The following is a 23,645-nucleotide window of genomic DNA, read 5'->3' on the forward strand; positions in this document are numbered from 1 at the left end:
GAATGGGTGAATGTGATGTATGATGTAAAGCGCTTTGGGTATCATCCCAGGTACAGAAAAGCGCTTTATAAATACGGAGCATACGGACCATGTGGACATGACCTAAACACAACATTTTGTAATAATTCCTATCACAGAAGACCTTAGAAAACTCAACTTCATAATGGAAATTAAAAATTCTCTCTGATGTTTGGCACCAACAACAAACTGGAAAAACTTTCAGAGATTCTTCACAACCTGATTCTTGTCAACATCTCCTGCAAACCTGTGATGACCTGTTTTAGTTGTTATTAGAAGGGGGGACACTCAAAATATGGAACAGGAAAGAATGGGACAAGGAAAACATAAGATAAGCATGAGCAGCAAAACAGAAAGCAGAAGAACAAAATCTAAAAATTAGCTATATCCATCAACTGCAAAACAGAGAGTCACGTCATGGATTGGGAAGAAACCAAAAAACCATCCTCTTGTGTTTATTTGCTGAATCAACCGCTGTGCATGTCTAAAAAGGCCACTGTGTTGATGTCCAGTTGCTAGTGTGATGTGGTGCTGTAAAGCAAAACGTAGCTGTCACTAGATGCTCCAGGCTGGGAAAAAGAAGTTCTGAAGTGTGGTTTCTCAGCCTCAGGACACTGCAGGGAATCAACAACTCCAGGAATGTACATAGTAAGTGTACCATCAAACGAGTCAGAAGCATGAAGTTTTAAGGTCAAGAAGTTATGGAGCATTAAGGTCAGGAAGTTATGGAGCATTACTTTAACACCTCAGTCAGGCTGATGCAGAGTCTCACAGAATCCTGAACCTTAAACCCAACTCAGCATAAATGCTCTTGGTTCTATCAACACCACATGACTGACTGACGGTTATATTTAAATTGGCCTACTGAAGCAAAGATTTACTCCTAACAACCTCTATAAGCTAGAGCCGTAAAAGGAGTTAATAATTAGAATAACGTACTTCAGTGTAAAACATTTGAACCCAGTCAGGTCATGAATCTGCAGCTGGCCTACAGTTTAACTGCAGAACCATGAATGAAGATAAAGAACTTTCAGGATATTCTCAGGTTAACTTATTTTTACTAAACACGCTAAATGTGGACATTTGGTTAACTGTGTGCCTTTTATTTTAATTTAAATGATTTCCAAGATTAAAAGAAAATCAACTCCATCTGTGCATGAGGAGTCCATCTAAGTTTACATTCTGTCCTGTAAACAATGGCAGTTAAAATCATAGAAAATAATCATTATGTCACCAGATGGACTCCTTAATGTCCTAATTAACCCTTTAATGCCTGAACCAAGAAATAATTACCTTTTTTTATGAATTCTTTATAAGGCCATTTAACAATTTTAACTCGTGAGGCATCTGCGTCACCGCCGTAGGCACCACGTAGCTCCGTGGAGGCCCAACGCGCACCTCTTCCAGACCTGACGTGCACCCCTGATACGCGGACGGTTACGCAGAAGTACTCCCTTATGATTGGTCAGTTTGGGATCACAAGTTTATGGATTTATGGATCTTTTTGCTGAATTTGTGTAGTAACAAACATCCAATGGATCAAGTTGATAATTTTTAATTTTCTTCCACAAGCTAATAAAGACACTGAACCATACTGGACGCTATTGTTGTTTTAAAATAGAAAATTCGTAAAGGAACTGAAGTGAACCATCAAAAAGTACTCCGACCTGGTGAGTTTACCAGCCGATACCACCCCTGCTCCCACCTTCAGGTTAGGAGGAGAAACTGCAACATTACACCAAAACAATGTGCGAGAGCAAACTCACCAGCGTCAGCTACGCCGTAACTGACCGCACGCATGCACGCAGACGCCGCGCCAGTATAAATCCAGCTTAAGAATTATTGTACTGTAACATCCCCCCTAGCAGGGGGCAGAAAACAGAAATCAGGTTGTATGACATAGTTTTTTAATTAAGTTTCTACCATAGAGTAATCCAGTATGTCTCAGAAACTAGACTAAATATGAAACATTAGGTGTTAAAGGCTTTAACGTAGGAAAAAATACATCAGATTTAGTCACAAATTTCTGTAACAACGAAGAAAAATAACTGAGGTGCAGCTGAAAACAGACGTGAAGATGGTGGTGATGGAACTACTGGATGGACAGCAAGGAAAAAATTAAAGATGCAAGTAAAAAAAAATAAATACTGGAACAAATGAATCATATGCTAATATTTTCGTTGTTTTTTGTATTTTGTGGTAAAATAGCTCTCCTGTTGGGCAGTGAAGCTCTCTGTTGTAGATCTATGTGCTGAAGCAACATATTTAACCCTGAATTAGGGAAGATGGACAGGCAGATCGGTGCGGCGTCTGCAGTGATGCCGACTCTGCATCGGTCTGTCGTGGTGAAGAAGGAGCTGAGCCAAAAGGCAAAGCTCTCGATTTACTGGTCGATCTACATTCCTACCCTCACCTATGGTCACGAGCTGTGGGTAGTGACCAAAAGAACAAGATCGTGAATACAAGCGGCCGAAATGAGTTTTCTCTGCAGGGTGGCCGGGCTCTTCCTTGGGGATAGGGTGAGAAACTCAGTGATCCGGGGGGGGCCCAGAGTAGAGCCGCTGTTCCTCCACATCGAGAGCAGCCAGATGAGGTGGCTCGGGCAGCTGGTTAGGATGCTTCCTGGTGAGGTGTTCCGGGCACGTCCCACCAGAAAGAGGCCCCGGGGAAGACTCAGGACACGATGGATGGACTACATCTCTCGGCTGGCCTGGGAACGCCTCGGGATCCCTCTGGATGAGCTGGTGAATGTGGCCGTGGAGAGGGAAGTCTGGGTTTCCTTGCTTAGGCAGCTGCCCCCGCAACCCGACCCCGGATAAGCGGCAGAAGATGGATGGAGGAATGGATGGAGGAATGGATGGATGGATGGATGGATGGAGGGAAGGATGGATGGATGGATGGATGGATGGATGGATGGATGGATGGAGGAATGGATGGATGGATGGATGGATGGATGGATGGATGGATGGATGGAGGGAAGGATGGATGGATGGATGGAGGGAAGGATGGATGGATGGATGGATGGATGGATGGATGGATGGATGGATGGATGGATGGATGGATGGAATTAGATAAAAAATAAAAAACTGCCAAAATTTCTTCACATACTATATTTTTCTTTTGCAGACATGCACAGTGTTGCTTAACTTTATCTTTAATGTCACTTGGCTTTTATTTATTTGTTTCTTTTTGTTTTTCTGTAAAATATTTATAAAATAATATTCTGTCATGTATCTATTAAAATACAGCTGCCATTTTCTTTTTCTGTTTATCACTAAGGCAAACATGGTAATTGCAGAGTATGTAGCCCCAGAGGAATGTAATAATTTTCTTTGTTCTATGAGGGCTGGCTGAATGTATTTTCCATTTAGCAGTGGTTAGGATCCAGAGAGTGTTACAGTGGTGACACAGTGTAAAGCCTTCATATGTCTGTGCTGTAGAAGTAAATGCAATTTTTATTATTTCATTCTGAAACCAAAAGAAACAAGAAACAAATTACCTTTTGTTTCATTTTTCCAACTAAATCATTCCTTTGATTTCTGCTTAATAAATTTAAGAATAATTGGGTAAATTGCCTTTTGTGATTTATGTTTATAAATGATGATCTTGTGATTTCTAAAGTACAATAAGATAAGAAGGGGTAAAAACAAAGGGGCTCCATTTGGAGGGTTAAAGAAGCACTGCATGCATATACAAAATTTCATGATATATTTGTTTATTATCCAGGGAGGGGACTGTATTTAATGACTCACTGATGTCCACTGAAGTGACTAATTTGGAAATATACCATCTTAACCCATGCATGTACTAGAAAACAGGCTTTTGTCTACTGTAGTAGACAGTATGCATAAAAGGGTTAAAAGAAAAATGTAAAATTTGGGATTTTTAAATCTGAATCTCTTCGACCTGGTGGAGGAGGAGAGGAAGAAAAACAAGGAGAGAAAAAAAAGCTATATCATCCATTGTTTTGTATTTTCTGATATTTACCTCTAGTTTAGTGCCGAAGCGTGTACATAAAATGCTTAAAAGGAAACATCTGAACACTATGTTAAATCACTTCCTGTAGCATCCTCTCTCTGGATTTCAAGGTGAAAGGAGAGGAGACGAGGAGGCAGGAGGCTGGGTCTCAGGAAAAAGGGACTTACTGGTTCTGTTTCGGTCGGGTATGTGGTATCTGAACAATGTCGATACTTTCAGTTTTCCACAGCCGAACTCTGGATAAGAACATGTCAAGGATGTTTTAACTACTCAACCACAATTTGGAACAATAATTAGAGGGCTGGAGACCTCCAGAAACTAAAACTAGATTGGAGATTCCTGACGCTGCTGGACTCCTGAATCTATCTGCTCCTTTTTAATTCAGATGTTATATTTACAGCCTGTAAACTAGGATCTAACTTCACTTTGTTATGGTAACAGAAGAGGTAATCCGCCTGAAATGCCTGAAATTTCAAGGGAATAAGTTGTGGAACAAATCACGGCTGGTACGGAAACAGGAAACCCATCGCTGATCGCTGACCATGTTCATGACTCAGCAGTCTGGACTGCTGCAGTGACTCAGCAAAGACTCATCTGTGGTTCATGTTCTTACTTTTTATGGTAAGAGGAAGGAAGATGATGTGGCTGAGACTAAACATTGTTTATGCCTAAATTTATAACATAACTCAAGAAGAACTTCAGGACAGGATTTCCCCTGAAAACTTCCTCTTATATAACCCAAAATATTAATTTCAGCATTAAATGTGCTCCTGCTCATTTCTCAGTTCTGTGTTTAACTTGGATTTAAATAAATTATAACTTTAATTTACTTATTCATACAGGACTTTGGAAATTATAGTGTTTCCATGTTTTTGTTTGTTTTTCCCTGACATAATGGCTCTTTGGGGTTATTTCAGGTAAATTCCCTTCACACTGTTTACATCCGCTTGTCTGATGATGAGTTTACTGATGATGGATCAGCTTCTGTCTGACTTCATTATTTCTGACTGGAGTTGAACTTTCATCTGATTTTATCTGCAGTTCAGAGAGGACACAGAGTGATGGGAGCATGTCCGTTGTCCAGGTCAGATACTCACAAATGACGCAAGGCTGCGGAAACTCCCTGAGACCACTGGTGTTTTGATTTGAAGCTACTGGATTAAATTAGCTAAAGAATCTCCAAAACAACATCAGGAAAAAAAACAAAACTTTGGTCAGAAAATAACCAGAGACAGCAAAATGTCTGAGTCCAGGCTTATCTCTAAGGAGTAGCATCAGTCACCATGGAAACAAAATGCCAAACCAGAAGGTGATGACCTGGCCCCGCCTCTGAAGCCATGTTGACAAAAAATGTATTTCTGCTGATGAATCTAAAACTGGTGCAGCTTGAAAGTCAGAATCCTAGCGGTGAAAAACTCACGACGCCTTCGTTCTTCAGTACAGTCGGCTACTAACTACATATTTATACAAACACGTAAAAAGTCCCATTAACAAGATTAGCACCACCACAATCTTGGCTACATCTACAGTTGCCATAGAAACAGAGTTAAGGATCCTTATTGTGTCACAAAACCATGCAAAGTTAGCTAAATCAGGCCTGAAAACTCTTATATGAAGTCATTTTTAATTACAATAATCTTTCCTTTTCTTTCTGAATATTTCTCACATTGACAGCGATGATGATCCATTTCCCATCATCTGTTTGTATTATATGTTAATTACTGTGTATTTGAGCTTTTTCTGTTTCTATTTTATTCACTTTATTCTTTTTAATTTGTTTTATTTATTCTATTCTTTTGTTTTAATGTTTTTTTTTTACCTTGCCTTTGATGTTTTATCTGAAACACTTTAAGTTGTCTTGTACATGAAAAGTATTTTACAAACACACCTGGCTAGCCTTATCTATGGAGCGAGAACAGGGACATAAGTTCTCTAACATGCATCTGGATATTTGTTAGTGTAACCGGTACAGGTACAAAACAAACCTACAAGTAAGGATTAATTCTGCATGTCAGAAAAAAGAAGTCAGCTTTACAAAACATTCATCTCAACATTTTACACTCTACTCAAGAATCAGATTAATCGAATTGCTAACCAGTTACAGAGATCTGACCAAGACCAGCGCAACCATCACGGCTCCCAACAGCCGAGTCGATATGTAAAAAAATAAAAACGATTAGCAGAATTAGCTCAGAGACGTGTTACTCCATCTCCAGAAAGAAACCTGTGAGTTTCCATAAGCCAACTCACCTTCAGGAGATGTGACAGATGCGCTGACCTACGTTACTTTTCCACGCAACGTAATCTTAAACCTCCTGCCTCCATGATTGGTCAGGAACTAGAAAAATCTGATTGGTTATTGTAGGCGTGTAAAATGTGTGACAAATGTTCTGCATGTTTAAAACTGACCAGCAGAACTTTGTTATAGATACAAACATAGAGAAGTTATTAAACTAGCTTAGCTCCGTCAAAAACACTGAACTACAAAAAATCTTCATCCTGTAAGACGTTTTCTTTAAAGTTTGTTTCCACTAAAACCGGGTCTGCATTGAGTAAAAGGCACAAACGAAGAGAAAAATCTGTTTTAGGCCTGAGAAGAAAACAGACTTGGACGTTGTTTTAAAGCAGAGATTTTTGTGAAGAAAAACAAATTCGATGTCTGTAACACGGTCAGAACCTCCACAAAGGAGGGTTTTTATTTTCACATTTGCAGCATGTTCTTCATCTTTTGCAGCTGATTTCTGTAAAGAATCAGTTCAACAAAGAAAATATAAAAATAAACTATTTCATAATAGAAATTACACAGTCAAACATACACAATGTTTTCTGATGAGCATTAGAGGAAAGTTCAGGTTACCACATAAAGTCTGGTTTTTGGGTTTGTATTCCTGATCAGGCGTCTGAACTACCAACACAACAATAAAACCGTTTTAAATAAAATAAACATTTAGAAAACTAAGCTAAATAAATAGGTGGACTGATGACAGACCAGACGGATCTGAGCTGCGTTCAGGGTAAATGTCATGAACAGAAACAGTTAGTGTAAAGTCCTGAGCTGCTCCAGTCTCTGTTTCAGCTTCCTGCTCCTCTTCCTCAGCTCATCCTCCATCTTCTGCAGCCTCCTTTCTTCCTCTCTCATCTTTCCAATAAACTCTGTGGCCTTCTTCAGGATCACCACCTTCGCCGCCTTCTCGTTGTTGGCCACCGCCGGGACTTCGTCCCTCAGGGTCAGGAAGCTCATCCTCAGCTCGTTTCGCCGCTGCCTCTCCAGCACGTTGTGTGTCCTGCGCTTGTCGTCGTCCTCTCCGTCCGACCGCGGGCTCCAGCACCGCCGCCCGCCGCTCTGCCTCAACGCCGGGCTCTGCGTCTTCGCCCGTTTCTCAGCGGGCTGCTGGGCGGCGTAGTTGTGTTGGTGGATGTTGATGTGAGAGCGCTTGAGAACCAGAGGGGAGGCACTGGACCGCCGACATGTCCTCTGCCTGTCCACTGTCACCACATCGATCTCTTCTTCCTCATCGTTGTCCATTTCTTCTTCTTCTGAGGGAAAAAGAAGGAAAACTTGGAGTAAGTTTGAGTAAATGTGAAATCCCCAAAACTAAATTTTCTTTATTTTACGTTAACTTAATGCATTTCTGCTTCCCACCTGATTCGCTGTCACTGCTGCTGAGGGGCGGCGAGTCCAGACACAGTTCTGATCCCACCTCCACCTCCGCTCCCTCTCCGCCCTGCTTCTCCTGGAACACCTCCGACGGGTCAATGCAGTCCACCGCCGCGGCGTGGAGATCTTTCAGATACTCTGTGTTCTCCTGAGGCCGGTCCAGCTGTGGATCCGCTGATGCAGGCGCAATGCTGTTGGCGGCGGAGGAGTCCCGGCGGGCCCGGAGACACTCCAGCCTCTCAGACACCACCTTCTTCAGCTTGGCGGCAGCGGCAAAACTGCTGCTCCACATGCAGTCCTGGATGATGAATGACTGGAGGAACGCTGCAGAAGTGTTGCACTCCTCATCTAGCAGGTCATAAACCGCCTCCAGGTGGTCTCCGGCGGACAGTGGGGCGACAGACGGTGAGGGTGTCCTGCTGGGGGACAAAGGAGGTGTCGGCAGGAGCTCGAACTTCTTCCAGATGTCCTCATTGGGACCTGGGAGGAGCTGGGAGTGTGGAGGAAGGTAGAAGTCCTCCTCCTCGCCATCCAGGAAGAAGGGCTGGATGATGTCGTAGTCGTAGTCATAGTTTGTGCCAGACATGGTTAACAGCATCGTGGCTGCCTGTGCAGGAAAACAACAACTCTGGTTTAAGCTGAGTTTATGACTGCAAAAAAGTGGAACAGTTCATGGACTTAAAACAACAAATTGTAAAGCTTCATCAGGTTTAACGTGATGGGAGGTTCAGAGTCTGAGAGGGAAGCTAAGCCGACACGTGGATTTACCAACCACTCAGCTCAGTTACAAGGAGTCATCACATCTGGAAACTGTACGAACTACTGACCGTTAAAATATGCACAGCTCAATGCAGCGGCCAAAAACCATTTACAAATGAATGTAACTAGGTAGAAAGTAGGATTTGAGTATTCAATATAGATTCAAAAGCAGCAGGGTAAATTAATATATATATATATATATATATATATATATATATATATATATATATATATATATATATATATATATATATATATATATAAACTACTGCATTCCTAAACATCTTCCACATGAAATAAAGTAAAAGTTTATATATATATATAAACTACTGCATTCCGTCACCTAAACATCTTCCACATGAAATAAAGTAAAAGTTTTTATATATATATATAATTTATAAAAACAAAGTAAAAAGAAAGGAGTGCATGGTACACATTTTTATTAATAAATATATAAAAAATTATATAAGTCTGTAAACAGCGTTAAATCTGATTTCAGGAGGATTGTTTTTTGCTTTGTTTTTTTTTTTTTTTTTTTTTTTTTACATTTGTAAAAATAGTAATAATACTCCAAGAAGAATAAAAAAAATAAATTAAACCTGTTTAGTTTAAACTTACCGTTAATCTCAAGGAGCAGACTTATGGTAACTGTCCTGAAAGCGGCGTAAAATCCAAATGTTTCAGGGTCAAATTAAATCTTCTGAAACTAATTTATCCAACTGTGTTACTGGATGATCAATAATCCTTCTGTCAGTGTGTGATCAATAGCAGTGATCGGTTATCTGTAGTATCAGCGGCTGTTGACGCCCCGCTCTGCTCGCACACTGAATCCCTGCATCCAGCGACTCTTCACACTTTAAATAGCAGGTATTTTTTCTTCTTCTTCCGCCCACGTCACGGCTTTCCCGCCAGATGAGATCTGCGTAGTAAACTAAAACATCTTCCTACCGTTTCTGGCCGCGTGAAAAAAATAATATTTATCGTTCACTCTGGAAAAGTAGGATTCTACTTCAAGTTTTTTGCTAAATGGAGAAACGAGATGTGTTGAATGTGGGGACTATTTTCTTCCGAGGATGTGTAAAAGAGTGAGATAAGAGGGTGGTCTGCGCTGACGGTAAATGATGCAAACAAACGAAGTTCCGGGAAACCGGCTGTTAACCAGTGATGAAGTCATAAAAACAAAACAACAAAATAAAAACAAGGCAAACAAATGATAACACGGAAGTGAATACAGAATAAGTTCAACTAATATTATTTGAGAACTGATTCAAATAATTAAAATAAATAATACAATAATTTATTAAATATGACGTAATTTTTTGCTCTAAAACAAGTGAAAAATAAAAATGTTCCAAGATAAATCTAACTGAACTATAAATTCTTTTATAAGTAAATAAGTGGCCACTGGCAAAACAGAGTATCAGTTAACTAAAGTAACAAAATTAAAAAAAAAAAAAAAATTATATATCAAATCATTGTGTATATGTACATATGATTATATAACATAATGGGCAAATCAGTTTACATTTTCCGTTTGAATTTGAAAGGGTAAATAAGCTAATTCTAAATTTCTTCTTAGTCTGTTTTTAAAATTTTCATTTTTTTATTACATCTGAGACACGATTTGCTATTGTTTGTCTTTCTTTTTAATATGTTCTGAATAAACTATTCATTAATTTAACTATCCATACAGATAAACTACAAACTATAACTACAAACTACACATGGAAGTCCACTCTGAGTCTGAACATAAAATCTAAAATCACACATTTAAGTATATTATTGGTAAATGGACTATACATGCACATTTATTACATTACTTGACACATTCACCCTGTCACACACCCATGCAGCACTTCTATCACAAAAATAAATATTTTTGAGATTTGCATCTCCATCTTGTTTATGGTCATTATTTCTTCAGTACTTTTCAGCTTTATGTAAGAACACCTCTGATCACATTTAATCTACATATAAGACTTGACTGGCTTTGATGTAAGAATTTAAATTTCTGTTTTTAAAAATTCGCATATCTCAGTGAAATGGGGTGGCAAGGTAATGTGGTGGTTAGCACCACCGCCTCACAGCAAGAGGGTCGCTGGTTCGAGCCTCAGCTAGGGGGAGGCTCGAGCAGCGGCCTTTCTCTGTGGAGTTTGCAGGTTCTCCCCATGTAAGCGTGGGTTCCCTCCGGGTTCTCCAGCTTCCTCCCACCATCCAAAGACATGCATGTCAAGTTAACTGATCAATCAAAATTCTCCCTAGGAGTGATTGAGTGCGAATGGTTGTTTGTCTCTCTGTGTTGGTCCTGCGTCCAGGGTGGACCCTGCCTCTCACCTGCTAAAATGCTGGGTTAGGCTCCAGCTTCCACATGACCCTTCCTTGGACAAATGAATAAATATAGATAATAGATGGATGGACATTTCTCAGTGAAATGGGCTGAAAAAAAAGGGCTCCATCAACTTAATCAGGCAATGCAGTAAAAAGACACATTTAAAGCTGTAAAGGATGTTTAAGTCCTGAAGTTAGTCTGTTATCAGGTAACTTCTCTGCTCTACTGCCCTCTGCTGGTAAAGTTAAGACACTGCTTCCATTTGTCAACATGGCTGTTTAATCTGGGCCAATACTTCGGTCTCTTTAATTTCCTACACTGTGAACAATAGTGGCTGTAATGTGTTCACATTGTGATCTAAATTACTCTCTATACATATGATGGCTTCTTTAAGAGGCTGGTCTGAACGAAGCCTTCAAACTCCAAGCAATTTCCTTTTCTTTTTTTGTTTTACCATTTTTGGTTTACCTAGGTTTTTAATGTACAAAGGCACATAGACGCTCAACCCCTTTAATCCAAGCCAACATCCAGGCATGATGTTTCCAGCCTCAGCTGTCAGATAATGAGGCTAAAATCATGTAAAATGAATGTATGAATAGATTTAGCAGCATAAAGGCCGACCAGAAGAAGAAAGCAGAATTTATTACTAACAGAACTTTGTAGAAATAACACACAGATCAACAGTGACCAAACCTTTTCTCATCTGCACACCATTCTCTCAAGTCTTGGCTTTCAGGAGAAAAAAATATTGGTATTGAAACAAACACACAACAAAATCTATTCACATATTTCCATTTTTCTTCATTTCCAGTTATTCCTGCTACTATTTACCCGCTGTCCTCACTAAACCAACTCAGCTGCTTTTTGGCGCCACCGTGCATCAGAAACATCATTTTGTGGCTGGATTGTAAAGTTCCTGGACAGGATATAAAGGCCTAGAAAACTTCAGTAGATCACCTAAAGGTTAAGTTATCCATCACAGCTTATCCCACAGAGTTACACACTACTGCTCCTGGTTTCACCAGCGTTTTATTGAGGTTGATCAAACTTTGAGAAAACAATAATTGAAAAGTCCAAACAGAGTGTCAGTGGGCAACTTCTCAGACCCGTCAATGATGGTAGCTTCCATTTTCTAATCATCCTGAACCAGGTCACAAAGCAACAGTCTGAGCAGAGATCCCTGTCCCGAGTCTGCCCTAAGGTGTTCCCTGTCTGACATTTTAAAAACACCATCCCTGGGAGGTGCATCCTGACCAGATCGCACGCTTGTCTCAGGATTCGTGACTACACCAACCCCCCGCTGACCAAGCTGTCACTCCTGCCTTGCTTCCTGGTGAAACATTCCCCACTTATTTTACAAGAATACACCCAGTGTGAGTTCACATGTGGGAGCTGTGCAGCTTTACATGGTCCGTAAAGTTGCACAGCTGTAGGTAATAAACATTTAAACAATATACTCTTTCCATCTTCATGAAATGAATGTGTTGCTCTCAGCCCTGCAGCACATGCAGCTCTCCTTAAACATGACGCAGAAATCCCATAATCCTCAGAACTGATGTTACACATTGGAAAGTTAGCTAGAGCAAGGAGGGGCTAACTTCAGCCGATGACTCCCATTTTTCTAAGAATCAGAATGAAGCCCCAGAAAAGATCAGTATAAGCCTTCATTAAACTAGATATGTTTAACTGAATTCTTATTTACAAAGACAACCTGACAAAAGGCAGCACAAAAAACAGCAAACAACCCACATAAACAGCTATGAAACAAGAGAAAATCTGAAACAGTTGTACTGAACATTGTTTGGTTAAACTCCAACATAAACGTAACATCTTTACGCTCCATTTTCTACAAAGCAAAGCTGAAGTGCTAGAGGCAGCACAGTGAAGAACATGGGGACATCTATGCCTTCCCACATGGTCCCTGATCCCTTCATGTTTACGTAACTTTACCACATGCAGGATTAAAGCTTCTCACCTGTGTGGGTTCTCATGTGAGCGGTAAATTTAGCTCTCTGTGTATAACATTTTCCACATACATTACAAGCGTACGGCTTCTCACCTGTGTGGGTTCTCATATGAACACTCAAAGCACTACTGTTCCTGAAACATTTCCCACATATTTTACAAGAAAATGGCTTCTCACCTGTGTGGGTTCTCATGTGAATAGTCAAAGTACCACGTTCCTTGAAACAATTCCCACATATTTTGCAAGAATATGGCTTCTCACCTGTGTGGGTTCTCATGTGAATAGTCAAAGTACTACGTTCCTTGAAACATTTCCCACATGTTTTACAAGAATATGGCTTCTCATCTGTGTGGGTTCTCATGTGACTAGTCAAAGCATAACGTTTCCCGAAACATTTCCCACATATTTTACAAGAATACGGCTTCTCACCTGTGTGGGTTCTCATGTGAATAGTCAAAGTACCATTTTCCTTAAAACATTTCCCACATATTTTACAAGAATACGGCTTCTCACCTGTGTGGGTTCTCATGTGAACAGTCAAAGTACCATTTTCCTTAAAACATTTCCCACATATTTTACAAGAATACGGCTTCTCGCCTGTGTGGGTTCTCATGTGAACAGTCAAAGCACCACTTAACCTGAAAAATTTACCACATATTTCACAGGAATACGGCCTGTCACCTGTGTGGATTTTCATGTGAACAGTCAACTTACCACTTTCCTTGAAATCTTTCCCACATACATTACAAGAATATGGCTTCTCACCTGTGTGGGTTCTCATGTGAACAGTCAGTTTGGTTCTCTGCCTATAACATTTTCCACATACATTACAAGCGTACGGCTTTTCACCTGTGTGAGTTCTCATGTGGGAAATTAAACCGCTACTGTCACTGAAACTTTTTTCACACATTTTACAAGAATATGGTTTCTCACCTGTGTGGATTCTCATGTGAACATTAACACTTTTTCTGTCTCTAAAACATTTTCCACACTCATTACAAGAAAAGGGTTTTTCACCAGTGCTGCCAGAGTCATGTTTCCTCACCGGTGACTTTTCCTTTAAGGCTTTTCCACAAATCTTTTTATCTTTGTAATTTTTACCATAATTTCCTAAACTGGAAGAGTTTCCTTTGTTGTTAGTGTGACTTCTGTTTGTGCTGTCCATCTCCTGCTCTGTATTTATAACAGACGCTGAGAAAACATCCCTGTTTGCTTCCTGAACATGACGCTCTGCCAGAAGAGAGTTGTTAAAGAAGAGCTGGTTACTGTTTGGTTCTGGTTCCATGTGATCACCGTCCTCATTATTAGGAGTCGCTATAAAAGTTTCAGTCTCCTGCTTCAGAACAAGCTGATCTCCCTCATGATTGGTGGATTGCTGCTCCTGCCCCACTTTCATCTGTGGAGGCTCTGGTTCATCCTGGTCCATACCACAGTTCCTCTCCTGGTTACAGAGCTGCTGGTTGGTGAGATCCTCTTCCTCCTCCTTACAGAGATGATGGTGTGGGACGTCTAGAAGGACAAAGGGACACAATGAATACCATACAATGTGAAACTGGTCTCCCAATAGACAGAACAGTGGTAAAGGAGATTATAAAACTACACCTGCTACTAATAATGTCGCTAACTTTAACAAAACAAGGTTTGGTAGATTAAAGAATAAAAATCCAGATAGCTGATGGAGCTAAACAAATTATTTATTAGGCAACTGTTGCTAAATGACAGCTCACCTTTATATTGTAAACAAAAAGTACACAGAGTCATTTACCATGAGATCTTGATTGATTGGGCCTTACCGTATATCTCAAATAATAAATAACTAGAAACAATTCATCAAGTCCATAAGCCATGTTTTCTATATGAGGAACATTCAAACACCCAACCAAATAACCAAAACGTAAACCATTTGGCTACACGAGCTAAAATCTCAGGCCACATTGGCTACCATGTAGACAAAGAATGGTATGGTCACCCATGGCAAACATACGTCTAGGGGAGGGAACAGATGAAGAGCGGCTCAAATCACCCCTATGATGACGACAAATTATGGTCCCAGGTTTCCCTTGCCCGAACGTGGGTCACTGGGGTCCCTTTCTGAAGGTGGGGAATGGAGACGAGCGCTTGGTGGCCAGGCCTTTGTCCATGGGGCGCATTCGGGCTCAGCTTGAAAGAGTGACATGCCCCCCCCCATGGGTTCACCACCTGCAGGAGGGGCCATAGGGGTCGGATGCATTGTGACCTGGGTGGTGGCCAAAGGCACTGACCTTGGCGGTCTGATCCTAAGCTACAGAAGCTAGGTCTAGGGACGTGTTGTTTGATCTTATACACCGAACAGCAGTTTTGCATACCCACCCTTTTTGGAGTCCTTGGAAGAGGGTTTGGCGGTTGCTAAGGCAAAAACTCGGGCATGGGAGGAGTTTGGAGAGGCCATGGAGAATGACTTCCGGACGGCTTCGAGGAGATTCTGGTCCACCTTCCAGCGGCTCAGGAGGGAAAAGCAGTACTCCGTCAACACTGTGTACAGTGAGGATGGGGGGTTGCTCGACTTGGGACGCTGTGAAGCGGTGGAGGGAATATTTCAAAGACCTTCTCAATCCCACCAACACCTCTCCGATGAGGAAGAAGAGTCTGGGGACCCTGGTGTTGGCTCTCCCATTTCTGGGGTTGAGGTGGTTAAAAAGTTCCTCGGTGGCAAGGCCTCAAGGGTGGATGAGGTCTGCCCAGAGTTCCTTAAGGCTCTGGATGCTGTAGGGCTGTCTTTGCTGACACACCTCTGCAGCATTGCATGGACATCGGGGACAGTCCCCCTGGACTGGCAGACTGGGCTGGTGGTCCCCCTCTTCAAAAAGGGGGACCGGAGGGTGTGCTCCAACTACACGGGGATCACACTCCTCAGCCTCCCTGGTAAGGTCTATTCAGGGGTGCTGGAGAGGACGGTCCGTCGGATAGTCGAACCTCAGATTGAGGAGGAGCATTGTGGTTTCCGTCCCGGTCATGAAACAGTGGACCAGCTCTACACTCTCTTCAGGGTCTTGGAGTGGGCATAGGAGTTAGCTGAACCAGTCTACATGTGCTTTGTGGACTTGGAGAAGGCATTCGACCGTGTTCCCTGGGGACTCCTGTGGGGGATACTCCGGAAGTATGGAGTGCCGGACTCCTTGTACGAGCTGTCCAGTCCCTGTACGACCGGTGTCAGAGCTTGGTCCACATTGCCGGCAGAAAATCAGTCGTTTCCGGTTATGGTTGGACTCTGCCAAGGCTGCCCTTTGTCCCCAATTCTGTTCATAACTTTTATGGACAGAATTTCTAGGCGCAGCTGAGGTGTTGAGGGCATCCAGTTTGGTGGCCTCAGGATTGGGTCTCTGCTCTTTGCGGATGTGGTTCTGTTGGCTTCATCAGGCCGTGATCTTCAGCTCTCACTGGAGTGATTTGCAGCCGAGTGTGAAGCAGCTGGAATGGGAATCAGCACCTCCAAATCCGAGACCATGGTCCTAAGACAGAAAAGGGTGGAGTGCCTTCTCCAGGTGGGCAATGAGGTCCTGTCCCAAGTGGAGGAGTTCACGTATCATGGGGTATTGTCGCGAGTGAGGGAAGGATGGAGCAGGACGTTGACAGGCGGAGCAGTGCATCTGTATCGGTCTGTCGTGGTGAAGAGGGAGCTGAGCCAAAAGGCAAGGCTCTCGATTTACCAGTCGATCTATGTTCCGACTCTTACCTGTGGTCACGAACTGTGGGTTGTGACCGAAAGAACTAGAGCGTGAATACAAGCGGCCGAAATGAGTTTTCTCTCCAGGGTGGCCGGGCTCTCCCTGGAGATAGGGTGAGAAGCTTGGTGATCCGGGAGGGGCTCAGAGTAGAGTCGCTGCTCCTCCACATCCAGAGGAGCCAGATGAGGTGGCTCGGGCATCTGGTTAGGATGCCTCCTGGATGCCTCCCTGGTGAGGTGTTCTGGGCACATCCCAGCGGAAAGAGGCCCCGGGGAAGACCCAGGACACGCTAGACAGACTACATCTTTCGGTTGGCCTGGAAACACCTCAGGATCCCCTTGGACAAGCTGGTGAATGTGGCCGGGTAGAGGGAAGTCTGGGTTTCACTGCTTAGGCAGCTGCCCCTGTGACCAAACTCCGGATAAGTGGCAGACAATGGATGAATGGATGGAAAATTGCGACTATGCCTGAAATTTGCCCGTTTTCTTTACTGTATCAACAGAATGAACCAATGCTTACATATATTTGCTGTTAACTTACTATCCCTTGGGTAAACACCAGATGCCCAATGGTCAGTAAATGCAGCATATAATGTTATTTTATATCTTCTTCTAAATAATCTCTACCATGTTCTAGATCATAATTCAGAATTTAACAATTGTCTCAATGGTGATAATTTCTGTCATAAAACCACCAGATGTGACGACTGACATTTAACAGCTAATATTGATGAAGAAACTTTGATAAAAGTGATGATCTTATAATTGAAGTCAGGGGGTTCAGCCAATGAGCTTGCCACTAGTTTTAATGTTAAAATGTTAAGTATTATGGATGCTGTTGCTCCTGTTAAGGTGAAAGTTGTCTCTGGGAGGAAAAGGTCACCATGGGGAAATTCCACATTGGTGTAAAATGGAAAAAGAGTGTCGGAAAGCAGAGCGTAAATGGAGAAAAACACATCTACAGGTTAATTATGACATGTATGAAGAGAAACTTCACTCTTATAATCTACAGGAATGCAAGAAAGTCCTATTTCTCTGACGTTATTAGCAAAAACTATCATAATGCTCGGGTCTTATTCGCTATTGTCGACAGATTAACAAACCCTCCTGTGTCAATAGCACCTGAACTCTGTTCCACCAAGGCCTGCAATGACTTCGCCAAATTCTTCACAGAAAAAATCCAGAATATCAGACAAACAGTTGGTTCATCAGCAGCAACAGGTTCAATAAATATACTGTGTCCATTGAAAACATTAAACACCATGACACAGTTTAATCCCATTAGCAGCAAAGATCTAGGCGATATCATAAGTTAGTTGAACTACTCCTCTTGCTGCTTGGACATCCTGACCACAGGCCTTTTCAAAAAGGTCTCAAGAACTCTTGAGCCAGATCTGTTACAGATTGTTAACTTATCTTTAATTTCAGGTGTCTTCCCAGAGCTTCTAAAAACAGCTGTAATCAAACCTTTGCTAAAAAGGGACAATCTAGACAAGACACAAATGAGCAACTACAGGCCGATCTCAAATCTTCCTTTTCTAAGTAAGATAATTGAAAAAGCCGTTTTTCATCAACTAAACGACTTTTTAACACAAAACAACTGCTACAATGTCTTCCAGTCAGGTTTTAGACAGCACCACAGCACTGAGACTTCTCTGACCAAAGTCATTAATGACATATGTTTGAACACAGACAATGGAAAAATGTCAATCTTAGTCTTACTGGACCTCAGTGCTGCATTTGATACAGTCGACCACAATATATTACTTAAAAGACTGGAGAACTGGGTGGTTCTCTCTGGCACTGCACTACTCTGGTTTAAATCTTATTTAGAGAATAGAAAATACTTTGTGTCAAAAAGTAATTTTACATCTGAGCAGACAAGAATTACATTTGGAGTTCCCCAAGGTTCCATCCTGGGGCCTCTTCTGTTTAACATCTACATGCTCCCACTGGTACAGATTATAAAGAAAAACAACATTAGTTACCATAGCTACGCAGATGACACACAGGTTTATATTACAATGTCACCAAGAGATTGAGGCCCTGTAGAGGTTCTTGGGAAATGCATTGAGGAGATTAATGACTGGATGTGTCTGAACTTTCTCCAGTTAAACAAAAACAAAACTGAGGTGATGTTTTTTGGAGCCAAAGAGAAATGATTAAGTGTCACCACAGAGCTTCAGTCTATACAACTAAAAACCACCAACCAGGCCAGAAATCTGGGTGTATTGATGGACTCAGACCTTAACTTTGAGAAACACATTAAGGGAATTATAAAGTCAGCCTACTATCACCTTAACATATCAAGGGTAAAAGATATGATGTCTCAGCAGGACCTGGAAAAACTAGTCCATGCTTTCATCTTTAGTCGGCTTGATTATTGTAACAGTGTTTTTACAGGTTCTACCTAAAAAATCAATTAGACACCTGCAGCTTATTCAGAACTCTGCTGCTCAAGTCCTCACTAAGACTAAGAGAGTGGACCACATCAGTCCATCTCTGAGGTCTTTACACTGGCTGCCTGTTTGTCAGAGAATAGACTTTAAAGTTCTGCTGCTGGTCTATAAAGCTCTGAATGGTTTAGGACCAAAATACATCAGTGACCTCTTGACCCAGTATGAACCTACCAGAACCCTCAGGTCATCTGGATCCAGTTTCTTATCAATTCCCAGAGTCAAAACCAGACATGGAGAAGCAGCATTCAGCTTCTATGCTCCACATGTCTGGAACAAACTCCCAGAAAGCCTCAGATCAGCTGAAACACTTAGTTTATTTAAATCAAGGTTGAAGACCCACCTGTTCTCTGCTGCATTTCACTAGTTTTTATCCAGATCTGCATTTGGTTCGTTTACGCTGAAACCTTAACTTTATTTCTTTATCTGAGCTTTTTTCTGCTGTTTTTATGTAATCAGTTTTATCTTTTTTAATCTTTGTTTTCTTTGGGTTTTTTTTTCTTTACCTGCACCTTGCTGTATTTATGTACTTTGAATTGTCTTGTACATGAAATGTGCTATACAAATAAATTTGCCTTGCCTTGCCTTACTGTGTTAGAGAAGGTCCTGCCAATAACAATACTTTAAGGTAAATAAGTGCTGGTGTGAACCATGAACCATTAGTTTCCTCCTTCTCAGTTGAACCATAAACAAACGCAACAAGAAAGAAAAGCCGATCAGCTGATCTGACAACTTGAATCATGATTTATGGAACAACATGAGAGGAGGAAGCAGCTGCTGCATAAACAAAGATGACCAGAGATCCACTAGAACAGACACGTTGGCGCAAAACGCAGGATAAGTCTAAAAATGAATATGGGGAAAGTGCGGACGTGGAACCCTCTTATCGGGAAAAGAGTTAGTGTTAAAACCCTCATTCTCCACGAGGACGACGTCCATGGGTTGCTCCATTTCTCTTGAGTTTATTATCAAATCCATCCACAGAGCCAGTCGGCTCATCTTTTCCATCTCGCCCTCCACGTCCCGCCGTCATCATGGAGAAATGACGAATGTATGGGGCTTGTTATGTTGCACACGCATTAACTGCATTAAAACTATTGACAACTAATTACTATAAATTAGTCACCGCCGTTACCGTGTTATTTTTGACAGCCCTAATATTTAACCAAAGAAACATTTGCTTCTTATATGGTGATATTGTACAACAGAGAGAGCTTGAAAGCTTCACAGTTGTAATGTTGACAGGACTTTTTATGCAAATGTTTTTCTCTTGTTTTACTGAATCCCTTTTAACTTTATCTTTTATCTGTTGGTACGGCTCTCTTTCCATCAGAAACAAGATCAGATTGCAGGGATTGTAAGACTGGGTGGGAAAATTGCAGGGATCTTCCTGAATGACCTCTCAGCCCTGTATCATACTGGAGTCCTAAGCAAGGCTCGATCCTTACGGACTAAAAGCCACACCTTGGCTCATCAGAGCGCAGGTACATGCCACAAATGTTCGCTCTTGCTAACAAAAGTATTCCAAAGTCATTTATTTTTAATAAAAGATTATCCATAATTTCCACCTATCCTACTAAAAATAAACATTTACACTGGTCTCTTTGTATTGTTAGTTCATTAAGACCACTGAAGGTTTACGTACCTGTTTTGTGTAACCTTATTTGAGGTTTCATGATGATATTCAACAATCTGGGCTGATGATCGGGTTCCTCCTCGTACTGGATGCTGGTGTTTTGAAACTCTGTGAACATTTCTTCAGACTCAGACTTGCACTGAACCACCATGTCAGTCTCATCCTTCAGAACAAGCTGCTCTCCCTCCTGACTGATGTGGACTTCCTCCTGGTCCTCTTGGATCTGTAGAGGTTCTGGTTCCTCCTGGTCCAGACTGGAGCTCATGTCCTGTTTAAAGAGCTGCTGGTCAGCAAGAACTTCCTCCTCTTCACAGTCATGTTGCTGCTGGACGTCTGCAGAGACAAATAACAGAAGGAGGTTATTAATGAATAGAATAGTCAGTACATATACACACACACACACATATATATATATACACACATATACATATACACACACACACACATATATATATACATACACACATATAAATATATATATATATACATATAAATATATATATATATATATATATGTATATATATTCTAAACACAGAAGGAACAATATGTGATGAATATCAGCATCAGGTGAACAGACAGAAAGCAGGATGAGAATCTCACAGCTTCTAGATGGTGAGGAGAGAGAAATATTCACAATATGCACAATAACTTCCATCCATGCACCTTCAGTGTTTCATTATCCAGGTTTCTGGCGTATAATTTCTCTAAACTTTAATTTTCAGCCTCCGCTGCCGTGAGTTAAGGGTTAACATCTTGTTTCATGGTATAGTGTCAAATCTGTAGATGTAACTATAAACATGTGTGGTATCCACACAAAGTCCAGAATCTCAGCTGCCAGCTTAGTAAAACCATTTCTATCACCAACAAACACAGTTAAGACAACAAGTTATTTAAAGACATATATATATATATATATATATATATATATATATATATATATATATATAGGTGCACCAACATTTCCCAAGAAGTCAAACTGAAGTTACTTCTTTCTACTCCTATGTGTAAATACTGAAGGCTCTCCTTGGACAGAAAAAAAACGCTGCTTTTCTTCTCCCTCATAAGTATGTAATTACAAGCATGATCAAAGGCGTGATATTTAATATTGTACAGAGAATTTATTCAGTTAAAAATTCAAGATCTTTACTGTCATTATGCAAGCACAATGACATCTGTTGACACGGTTTTGACTATGATAAGCTATCAGAAATGGTGACCTAGGTGACCTATCAACTCGACTTAAACAATGTTTTCAAGACTGTGCTCGTCCTCTAAGCCGCAGGTGCTATTGAAACAGGACTCTTCTGCTATTGACAAAGCTGAAGTTAGCTTCTGATTCACTGAATGTGTAAAGGTTGATTCCAATGAATTTGCAGCAATCTAGACCACAATAGACAGCTCCTGATAAAAAACATCTAGACTCTTCAAACCGGGACTAAAATATCCTAAACAACATATATATATATACTCATGAAAACACAGTTTCTGGTTTGTAAAATCTTTATTCTGTTTGTGAAAACGAAATTATTGAAATTTTAGGTTGGACAACCTTTCCCGTCTGTGGCATTTTGTTTTTCTCGCTGATCTAGAAAAGAAAGAAAAACACATGACACTTCCAACTAAACTGGACAGAATCTTTCAGACACAAGATAATATTCATCTGCAATATTAAAAAAAATTAAAGAAAAGTTTGTGAACTTTAAAATCTTACTTTTTTCCTTATAACAATGTTTACAGAAAGCCCCTTTTCTACATTTCAAGCAGTATTTGCATGACAAGCGCTTGTTTCTCACTATAAAAAAGACAGATCAAAGCATTATCAATTCATAAATGTTTCTTGTGTTTATGCTCTTCTTTCAGAAGTAGTGACGGCTTTTCTCTTTTCTTCCATCTGGTCCTGATCAGCCTCCTCCACAGCCTCCTCCGTGTCATGCTGCTTCTCTCCTCCAGAGCCTGTGGTGTTCCTGTGTTAGACAGACGTATATTAATTCATATTCCGTATTCAGCCCGGGATAAAGAATTATTATTATATAGATATGCTTTTATCCATGCTTCATCTTCATTAGCCTATTTGAAAGTTTATTTCTGTCATCTGACTTCTTTCCATGAAAGTGTGCATCATTTCAGACCACGCTCATTCCTGACCTCCCATCTGTGCTCAGACTAGACCTTCTTCACCCCACGTCAATAAAAGTTTCTTTTGTATAGATGTGCATCTATAAATTAGAGGCACTCTGTTGTTTTACCCATACTAAGTGTTGTAGTAGCCCTTTAATTCTATATAAAACCTCTAGTTTCATATAGACAATAAAAGGTCCTGTTTGGTCAAAGTTTCTTTCTGGGAGCCTTCTTCCATCACCTGGAAAACTTCCTTGTCCTTGCTGCTAAAGTTCCTTTCTATACATTTGATGTATATCCTTCCTCAGTTTACCTGTTGACGTTCCTCTGAAAGCAGCACATTTAGGGTAAATCTGACCCTGTCCCTGGAGGTCATGGAGCAGACTTCAGGAGACAGGTGTTTGCAGCTAAAAAGAAACTGACAAGTCTGCGATTATCTCGTCCAGCTCAGCATCAACGTCAAATTTGATGTGGACACACCTTTCCTCAAATGTTTAATGAGACCTCTCCTCACCTGAGACGATGGCCTGAACAATAGAAATTAAAAGACAACGAAATTGCGATATTTTCATAAATCCCGGCTACGTGAGAGACGGAACATCCTGGACATAATGAGCGAGTCCTAAAGGATTTCAGCTTCATAAGATTTAATGAAATACATGCTCACCCTTAGCCTTTCCTCCACATCTTCATCATCAGGAACGAATTTGACAAGTTCTTTGTTTTTCTTTTGCCTTTCCTCCCTGGTTTCAGCTGCTTTGTCCTAAAGAAGAAAATAACATGTTTTCTTTTAATAAACTGGTTTAATGTTAATTATTAATGTTTATGTAACAAAACAGCTACTCTATGCTGGAAAACTCAACAATTACATAACAGCATTTAAACGAGTAAGTAACTAAATAATAAACCTTTTCAAAGGAACTGTGTCAGTAAACTTTATCTTGAATTATATAACATTATGCAAGGGTTCCTGTTCCTTACAATTACCTGATTCCAAAAACCTAAACATGTAAATGCTGCCTT

At 40.9% G+C, this 23,645-nt stretch overlaps 4 protein-coding genes across 24 annotated transcripts in view; 1 reads left to right on the plus strand and 3 right to left on the minus strand.

Annotated features, from left to right (window-relative positions):
- The window catches only part of LOC121645114 (zinc finger protein OZF-like), a 352,747-nt gene that overhangs the window by 197,933 nt on the left and 131,169 nt on the right, over positions 1-23,645 (minus strand). The gene's annotated exons all lie outside the window — the stretch shown is intronic.
- The window catches only part of LOC121645098 (zinc finger protein 420-like), a 1,096,702-nt gene that overhangs the window by 102,493 nt on the left and 970,564 nt on the right, over positions 1-23,645 (plus strand). The gene's annotated exons all lie outside the window — the stretch shown is intronic.
- Positions 6,668-9,436, minus strand: LOC121645143 (transcriptional regulator Myc-B-like). Its single transcript, XM_041993542.1, has 3 exons — positions 9,032-9,436; positions 7,640-8,261; positions 6,668-7,533 (listed from the first exon to the last, which is right to left on the minus strand). The coding sequence occupies exons 2-3, from the start codon at positions 8,250-8,252 to the stop codon at positions 7,034-7,036; spliced, it is 1,113 nt and encodes a 370-aa protein (XP_041849476.1). The 5' UTR covers positions 8,253-8,261; positions 9,032-9,436; the 3' UTR covers positions 6,668-7,033.
- The window catches only part of LOC121645092 (zinc finger protein OZF-like), a 121,808-nt gene continuing 110,551 nt past the window's right edge, over positions 12,389-23,645 (minus strand). For 11 of the 21 annotated variants that reach the window (XM_041993431.1, XM_041993429.1, XM_041993430.1 and 8 more), the window contains 2 exons: positions 20,513-20,747; positions 12,389-14,217 (listed from right to left, as the gene is read on the minus strand). In XM_041993431.1, the coding sequence (XP_041849365.1) occupies positions 12,704-14,217; positions 20,513-20,747 (1,749 nt within the window). In that variant the 3' untranslated portion in view covers positions 12,389-12,703. Of the gene's footprint in view, positions 14,218-20,512; positions 20,837-23,645 lie in introns of all 21 variants that reach the window. The other 10 variants (XM_041993432.1, XM_041993447.1, XM_041993449.1 and 7 more) reach the window with 4 other exon arrangements.

Source organism: Melanotaenia boesemani, chromosome 8, assembly GCF_017639745.1.
Source record: "Melanotaenia boesemani isolate fMelBoe1 chromosome 8, fMelBoe1.pri, whole genome shotgun sequence".
NCBI classification, from domain to species: Eukaryota; Metazoa; Chordata; class Actinopteri; order Atheriniformes; family Melanotaeniidae; genus Melanotaenia; species Melanotaenia boesemani.